Here is an 8,990-nt window from a genome sequence, read left to right as displayed (position 1 = left end):
ACACATTCTGATTGGCTGGGCCTGGCTCCCCAGTGGCTGGGCCTATGCGCTCCCAGGCTCACCCATTCTACCCCTGCCCAGTCATGTGAAATCCACAGATTAGGTCCTGAAGAATTTATTTCAATTGACTGATTTCCTTCTATGAACTGTAACTCAGTAAAACCTTTTAAATTATTGCATGTTACTTTGATTACTTTTATTTTTGTTCCGTATATATTTTCATATTCTGATTTTTCAGGTAGCTGCGGCATCCTCAGCACCCCTACTTCCCGCTGCTATGGCAGAGGCTGTGTTTGTTTTGGTTTACAAAGCTGTTGTGTGCATCATAACATTAAGCAATCAATTAATAGCATTAATTCTTGCAACATGCGATCAATTATCAGTTTTTAACATACATTTTTCTTCTCTATACTCATGATCTAGTTTTCATGTGCGCATATGATAGACAGTTCGTGTTCAGCCAAGCAAGAATCTTGCTCGCTCTAGCTCCCTTCCGCTTCAACTAACCAGAAGTTGCGGGTGATACCTTGTTTAATAAAAGCCTTTCATAAAAAATACAAAAATGAATTATGCCCTGTTAGTTTGTTGTAATTCTCCATTTCAGAAAACAACCTCTTACTACAAGGACACCACATTCAGGAAGTGTCATCATTTCTTTGGTGGGGAAAGAAATGTTGCAAAGCTAAATAAATATAAACTATTGTTCCATGTTTCATGTTGTTGGTCTGTATGTCCCACTTATATATTTCCACCCTGTTTGGCTAAATTATAGAGAAGATTAACAAAATGTCAGTATTCACCATTATGTTAGCTCAGTCTTGCTCATTCACCAAGCTACTATATGACTAATTAGTCTCCAAATGTCCACACTTTTACAAATATGCAACAGGTTTGAAAATTAATGTACGTTCCTGAGCTTGACCAATATGTCCTTTTTCTGATAGAATACAAAAAAAAGATGTGCTTTTCCTCAAAAAAGTTATGAGGACATAATTTATAGGAATGACCCAGCTGGCAATCAGCTGTTTTATAACACTACAGGTTGAGAGCCAGGTTGAAGCAAAGCTTCCTGGAGTCTGCTGGAGATGTAAGTGGGTCCTGAGGAAGGTGAAGAACATGATGCCTAAACAGAGGACAAATAAGGTGACAAACAGCATGACATCTGACGCCCACACCATTCTGTTGTTGGGTACGCCCACACCACTCACAGAAAAGTTGCTTTTTAACATACTTAATTAAAACATTTAGGAAGGAAAACTATTTCATTCATATTGTTCTTCATTATAATATATATATTTCATAGAAATCTGGAAACACTGGACAGATACGTTTTGGAATAGTTACTTTAAGCAAACAATCAATACTTTTTCTTCAGAAAACTAAGATTCTAAATAAAAAAGTTAGTCAAAATGAGTTCCTAGACAATGTAATTAAATGCTTTATCATAAAAGAATATTACGATATGTTCATACGTAAAAATTCTAATTAGATACATTTCTAGAGTTATGTTAGACGTGTCAAAGAAGAGTTGGAGTTGTATTCTCTGTCAATTTATTTAGGTTTATTTTTTGCCCAAACAAAAAAGTTCACACAAACATTTTCAACCTTTTGGACTAAAATTGCAAAATTTTTACATTTGTACGTGATACAAAAAAGAGTGCAATTTAAAATTGACATTATTATAATAATTTGATCCAGAAAGCTGTGGTATATTTAAGGCTCGAGGGGGTGTGGTATATGGCAAATATACCACGGCTAAGGGCTGTTCTTAAGCACGACGCAGCGCGGAGTGCCTGGATACAGCCCTAGCCATGGTATATTGGCTATATATCACAAACCCCAGAGGTGCCTTATTGCTATTATAAACTGGTTACCAACGTAATTAGAGCAGTAAAGTATTTTTTTGTCTTACGCGTGGTATACGGTCTGATATTCCACGGCTGTCAGCCAATCAGCATTCATGGCTCGAACCACCCAGTTCATAAGAGACAGTATACCACGGGTATGACGCAAAACAACTTACTTATTTTTCTAATTACATTGGTAACCTGTTTATAATATCAACAAGGCATCTCGGGGGATTGTGTTATAGGGCCGTTACACCACAGCTAAGGGCTGTATCCAGGCACTCTACAGGCACTCTGGCCTTATTGCTTAAATTATAAGACATGTTCCCAGAACATTATTTCAGAACATAATAATTTCAATATCTTCATCATCCATTTATATATTTGTGTTGTGACTAGTTTGAAAAAGAAAGAGCAAGATGCTGGCAGCATAGCATTGTCTTGACACCTGAACATCCATCTTCTCACTTTGGAATCTGGATACTGGCTAATTGGTCAGTAGCTCAGGTCCAAAACTTCCTTTGGTCTAAAGATAAACAGAAATACTAAATGAGTGGAAGATTGGAAGACATAACCGAAGATTGGAAGACATAACATTTTCATATTAATTAATACATTTGACTCTATACTGTTTCAATTAACAAGCACGGGTGATCATCGCAATACTCGTTAGTTATCTGAAGAGTGACTAAAGAGTATGTCGAATGGTTTCTAGTACTCACTTGCAGGCCTTAATGTTAACACAGATGGTCCTCACATCATCGCTTGTGCTAAGCTCCTCAATCAGCACCCACAAGTGTTTTTTCACCAGGCCTTTACACACAGATTTTAGGAAGCCAATATTATCGCAAACGGACAATAGCGTCTGCTTTAGCTCCTCCTGTTGACAAGAAATCATCATCAACAACAGTTGACATTTTCAGAGAAATATCCCAGTAAATAGTAAATAGTGCAATTTCATGAAAGGACACTCTTATCAATTGTAATGCTATGGTAGCTACCGGGCTAGAGGAAGAGGAGATGGATTTCTTCACTTTCTTCAGTGCCCACTTACAAGCCCAGCAGGTCCCCTTTAGCTGTTGCTCCTTTAGAAACCACAAACAGACAAGGAGGACAAAACACACTTTAAAAAAATATAAGCACCCCCCAAATTATTATTATGAATTAAATTATGGTGTGATGTATTCAGTGTTATGGTTTAAGTACATTTGAAGATGTAATGTGAGAGTGAGATTACCATGCGCTTTTCCGGCTTTGCTTCCAGTACTTCCTGGTCATCAAGGTCAACCTCTTGGCATTGCCCATGGATTTCCCAAACTGCAAAGACAAAATTACACAACAGTCACTCAAGTGATGGGTACTTCACTTGTATTGTACTGAAACCAAAGGTGAACTTGGAGTTGATTTAGGCCCCTTACCCACAGTTCCCCTTGCACCCTGACCCAATGTATGTGCTGCATATACAGTAGTTACTACTTGAGTTAAATAAAATCTCACCTGAACAAGCCAGCAGACTGAGGGCAAGGAGGACCAGAGAAGTCTTCATGATTTGTGGCGGTGGAGATGTGAAGAGTAAAGTCGTGTTGGGGTTTGGTAAAGTGACTTAGGAATCAGACAAGCCCCTTTATATATAGAGGCCCCTCTATCCACAGCCCCCTGTACAAACCCCACCTACAGTTCAATCTATTGATAGTACAATTAACATAAACCACAAGACACAAACCTTACAAGTCAACAGGATGTTACTGTTTAGACCTACAGTACATATTGATGCGGAGCAATTTTCATAATCACCTTTTTCCATCTCTCCACTCTCTGATCTTCATTTTAATTAATCAATTACAGATTAAGCCATGTACTGTATGTCATGGAAAGAGCAGGTATTCTTAATGTTTTGTATAATCAGTGTATGTTTCCAGAATACACCACACTGACATATTGATTAAAATGTGTTCAGCTAGCTTAGAAGTGATACATTTAGGGCTACTAAGCTAAGATATGGAGTTAAGATAGTAATACAATGGACCATTTAGCTATTTTCATTTGTATTTTAGGACACCTGCAGATATATGATTTTTTTGTTTGTTTACAAATGACTTGATTAAGCATTACATTTGACCTTACTGCTATAGAAACCCATTGTAAAAACAGAAAATTCATAGCAAAATAAATCAACATGAGGTATGTTTTGAAGTATCTTAAATGCATCTGAGAGTTATAGGAAAGCTCAGGGTAAATCAAATGTTATATGAAAACAAATGTTATGTTAGTGTTTGTGCTTGACTCTGCTTCAGAGTCCAATGGCGGCGAGCTTTACACCACTCCAGCCGACGCTTGGCCTAGTGCATTTGGATTTTATACTTGTGTGTGGCTGCTGGCCAAGAAAAAACATTTCAAAATGCTGTTTTTCGGACATTGACTCTAGGGGGCTTGATTAAGAAATCACACCACATTCCATCCTCATGATTTGTTTTAATTAACACAAGGGGTATTATTGAGAAATGAACAAGACCAGAAAAGTTTAAATAATCCTTTCAGTAATATTTCAATTACATTTAAGAATTTGATTCCTCCTATTCCTAAATCAGTTGGATAGGAATGTAATGTAAAGAAGATATGGCAGTATATTCCTCAAATAAACAGTAAACCATGTGTATCCTTTATGTAGCCAATGACGATCATTATTGAATTTGGTAATATGGTTATTGTACGTTTGTTTTATATCTAGGCTAATGAAATGTCCCTACATGGATTAAAAAGTAGCGTGTATTCTAATTGAAAGTAAGATTGAATGTAAAGATCAGTCCCGCCAGGATTCCGCTATTCCACATATTATGCGATTATGTAATTTGAACAATCACCACACTATTTTCGCTAGCTACAGATTGTAACACCATATAATTTGTCTCAATCAATGAGAGAAGTTTTGAAAAAGACAAGATGGTGGTGGTGTACACCAGTGGAGGCTCCTCAGAGGAGGAAGGGGAGGACCATCCTCTTCATTGAAATGTCATAATAACAAGAGTGTAACATAAAAACTCTAAAAACAGTATAAAATTATACTAAATATATTCATATGTTACCAAATAATTGATTAAAACACACTGTTTTGCAATTAAGTTTTATGGTAACTTCAACAGCACTCTCTGGTGTTGCACCATGGTGTAGCCGGAGGACAACTAGCTTCCATTTTCCTCTGGCTACAATGCCTTCAATACAAAACCTAGGAGGTTCTTAGGCCTCACCCACTTCCATAGACCTACATGGTAATTATGACCACTTCCGGAGGACGTCCTCCAACCAATCAAAGCTTTTGCAGTATGAACTGACATGTTGTCCATCCAATCATAGGATTAGGATCAGATAATTAACCTAGTGTGTTGTATTGGGGTTGTGCTGTAGAGTATTATGGGGGGGGGGGGGGGGGGGGTAGATATTGGATATAAATTAAGAGTGAAAAGTGTTTGTTGAGCATTTTTAGGATATTATTCCATTCAAGTTAGTTTCTTCAAATTACACGAGACGGAAGTGGTAGATTATAAATTGTTTTCTTGGTTTTAGAACTGCTCATTGAATCCCCTCATGCACCTGTAGTTTTGGGGGTTTTATGGCTCCAGAGGCACAATCCTCTAATCAACTGGGCTACTGGTTCTATCATGGGCTACTGGTTCTATCATGGGCCCGTTCTGCCACGCCATTGTCTGAAGTCGGCACAGCCTGCCCCGGGATGTCTTCCTGCGGGCTTGGAGAGGCCTCGGATCTCTTGACCATTTTCGCGGAGAACTAGGAACTCCGGGAGGTTTTCAAAGAGGCCCGCGCTACATCTCTCCATCTGCATCTACCTTTTGAGTGCACTCTCGACCTTCTACCAGGAACTACATTGCCTCGGGGGCGTCTTTATTCCCTGTCGGGTCCGGAGACCAAGACCATGGAAAGTACATTGAGGAATCTCTTGCTGCCGGGCATATTCATCCTTCTGCCTCCCCCGCCGGCGCAGGGTTCTTCTTTGTGTTGAAAAGGGACAAAACTCTGCGGCCGTGTATCGACTACTGGGACCTATGACATAACAGTTACAAAACATTACCCTCTACCACTCATCTCCTCAGTTTTCGAGCCTCTCCAGGGGGCGATAATCTTCTCAATGTTGGACCTTTGGAACGCCTACCATCTGGTTCGGATACGGGAAGGAGATGAATGGAAGACAGCTTTTAACACGGCTAGCGGGCACTATGTGTACCTTGTTATGTCATTTGAACTGACCAATGCTCCCACAGTGCTCCAGGCCCTGGTCAACAATGTGCTTCATGACATGTTGAACTGGTTTGTGTTTGTCTACCTTCACGACATCCTCTTTTTTCCCCGGTCAGCTCAAGAACATGTCCTTCACGTCCAACATGTCCTTCAGCATCTCCTGGAGAACCAGCTTTTTGTTAACTCAATGATACATTGTACATTGTATGCAAACTGATATGTGACACGTATTAATGCTCTGCCCCACCTGCCCTGAATGACGGGTCACCACTGCTCCTGATACATGTGTTTGGGGTTTAAAAAATATTGTTATTTATCTTTTATTGTAGGTTTTATTTTACATTACAGTCAATTGGTACAGTAGGTGAAAAACATAGTCGCGGCAGGAAGATAAATATGACAAGGTCACACTCTCAAAGGTACAGTGGCTTGTATGGCCTCAGAGATACGGACCGAGAACTGATGTCTTTTAGAGAGAACAAAAATGAAATACTAGGAGGATATCAGCACATGCTTCTTAGCTTGAATACCAAAGGCAAAGTAGTGCAGCAGATAAGTGGATGACATACTGTACTTTCCTTTCAACCTGTGAATTGTTTTCACAGCTTCCAAGGCACCTGCCTCAGACCCGTGGTTTAGGTTTACTGGTTAGCAAACCACAGATCACAATGACTTTACAGAGAAACCAGAGTCATCACCAGAAACAGAACCAGTTGTTTAAAAAATGAAAAATGACATTGTATAAAGTTAATCTAAGTAAATAAAATGACCTATAATAAATTACCGGGAAAGAAAGTTGAGGATGCCCTTCCAAGGCATTCACTGCCGTCTTAAAAATGTATTTTAATTTACAGATATACTTATTATAATTGCAGTCTTTATTGTATACCTTCCTGTATACATTTCCTCTACTAAGTATCTACCTAGACACTGATAGTTAGCCAAACAATCCACGTAAAAAAGACTACAGCTTACTATAGAATACTACCGTACTTTCCACAGAAAAGCATCACTTCTGAGTAATGCAACGGCACAGACAATACCTTAGCAAAATAAAAATATATATTACTGTCAAACCCTGATCTGTTTCACCTGTCCTTGTTATTGTCTCCACCCCCTTCAAGTGTTGCTTGTTTTCCCCAGTGTATTTATCCCTGTGTTTCCTGTCTCTCTGTGCCAGTGTATTTATCCCTGTTTCCTGTCTCTCTGTGCCAGTGTATTTATCCCTGTGTTTCCTGTCTCTCTGTGCCAGTGTATTTATCCCTGTGTTTTCTGTCTCTCTGTGCCAGTGTATTTATCCCTGTGTTTCCTGTCTCTCTGTGCCAGTGTATTTATCCCTGTGTTTTCTGTCTCTCTGTGCCAGTGTATTTATCCCTGTGTTTTCTGTCTCTCTGTGCCAGTGTATTTATCCCTGTGTTTCCTGTCTCTCTGTGCCAGTGTATTTATCCCTGTGTTTCCTGTCTCTCTGTGCCAGTGTATTTATCCCTGTGTTTCCTGTCTCTCTGTGCCAGTGTATTTATCCTTGTGTTTCCTGTCTCTCTGGGCCAGTGTATTTATCCTTGTGTTTCCTGTCTCTCTGTGCCAGTGTATTTATCCCTGTGTTTTCTGTCTCTCTGTGCCATTTCGTCTTGTATGTTCCAAGTCAACCAGTGTTTTTTCCCGCCTTTGCTATTCTCTTTTATCTAGTCCTCCCGGTTTTGACCCTTGCCTGTTCTGGACTCTGTACCCGCCTGCCTGACCATTCTGCCTGCCTTGACCACGAGCCTGCCTGCCACTCTGTACCTCCTGGACTCTGATATGGTTTTGACCATTTGCCTGTCCACGACCATTTTCTTGCCTACTCCTTTTGAATTAATAAACATTGTAAGACTCCAATCATCTGCCTCCTGTGTCTGCATCTGGGTCTTGCCTTGTGTCATGAAAATTACAATTGTAACATCAAAACTGATTCTAGGCCCATTAAAGGGAAACAATAAAGGGGCAGATAAAGAACAATCAAAGTGTATTAAAGCTTAGAGGATTACAGTAGGTTAGCTTGTTTGAAAGATAAATAACACACATTAACAAGAGTACACCAAAATGACTTAAATCTGTTACTTCCTCGAGATAGTTTTTAAAAATAAAACAGTGCTTTCACAGAGATTCAGATGACCAAGATCACAAGAGGACCAAAAATAATGACTAACAATACTGTATTTCTAATGGTAGAAAATAAATAACAGTTAACCACTGCATTTACATAAGCAATAGATTTTTAGAAATACAAATTACTACTTGAAGACACCTTTATTGGAGGGTGCTGCCAATAAGCTGCCTGGATCTCAAACCAGCAAAGCTTATCAAAACAAACCAACTGATAACAAAAAGGACATCATTGCAGTGATTTTACATAATGAACATCTTGAATATTGTCAAATGAATAAACTCATTGGATGGGTCAAACTCAACACGTAGCATTCAGAAAAAAATGACCACACCCCAAACATTTCTTCCAGAAAGCATGGTCAGGTGAGGTTTATGGTGATGCCCATCTACTGTGGGACTTTAGTTAAAGATCAGGCAGAGACAGAGATGCAGTTCAGTTTAAGAGACTTTCAGTGGTAGAAAAAGAACCCGATTTTTGTACTTGAGTAAAAGTAAAGATACTGTAATAGAAGTGAAAGTCACCCAGTAAAATACTACTTAAGTAAAAGTCTAAAAGTATTTGGTTTTAAATATACTTTAGTATCAAAAGTGAAAGTATAATAATTTCAATGTGTTATATTAAGCAAACCAGATGGCATATATTAAGCACATCAGTGTAAAACCGCTGGATCGGTTAATGATTGTCTGACAAATACAGTAAAAAATGTCTGCCTTTAAAATGTATTCAACTTGTCTGAAAATAAATTA

The 8,990-nt window shown here is 38.9% G+C and overlaps 1 protein-coding gene across 1 annotated transcript; it reads right to left on the bottom strand.

The window, feature by feature from the left end:
- Positions 1-1,969: 1,969 nt before the first annotated feature.
- Positions 1,970-3,583, bottom strand: LOC110498133 (antimicrobial peptide NK-lysin-like). Its single transcript, XM_021574735.2, has 5 exons — positions 3,345-3,583; positions 3,085-3,164; positions 2,849-2,932; positions 2,570-2,727; positions 1,970-2,373 (listed from the first exon to the last, which is right to left on the bottom strand). The coding sequence occupies exons 1-5, from the start codon at positions 3,391-3,393 to the stop codon at positions 2,343-2,345; spliced, it is 402 nt and encodes a 133-aa protein (XP_021430410.2). The 5' UTR covers positions 3,394-3,583; the 3' UTR covers positions 1,970-2,342.
- Between the last annotated feature and the right edge of the window lie 5,407 nt (positions 3,584-8,990).

Source organism: Oncorhynchus mykiss, chromosome 19, assembly GCF_013265735.2.
Source record: "Oncorhynchus mykiss isolate Arlee chromosome 19, USDA_OmykA_1.1, whole genome shotgun sequence".
Taxonomy (NCBI): domain Eukaryota; kingdom Metazoa; phylum Chordata; class Actinopteri; order Salmoniformes; family Salmonidae; genus Oncorhynchus; species Oncorhynchus mykiss.
The sequence above is the reverse complement of the archived record's forward strand: the minus strand, read 5'-3'. Positions and strand labels throughout refer to the sequence as shown.

Coding starts and splice junctions, on each gene's coding strand:
- LOC110498133 (XM_021574735.2), bottom strand. CDS start 3,393: ATGAAGACTTCTCTGGTCCTCCTTGCCCTCAGTCTGCTGGCTTGTTCA. Junction 3,165..3,344: donor CAGTCTGCTGGCTTGTTCAG/GTGAGATTTTAT, acceptor TTGTCTTTGCAG/TTTGGGAAATCCATGGGCAA. Junction 2,728..2,848: donor TCTCCTCTTCCTCTAGCCCG/GTAGCTACCATA, acceptor TCTTGTCAACAG/GAGGAGCTAAAGCAGACGCT.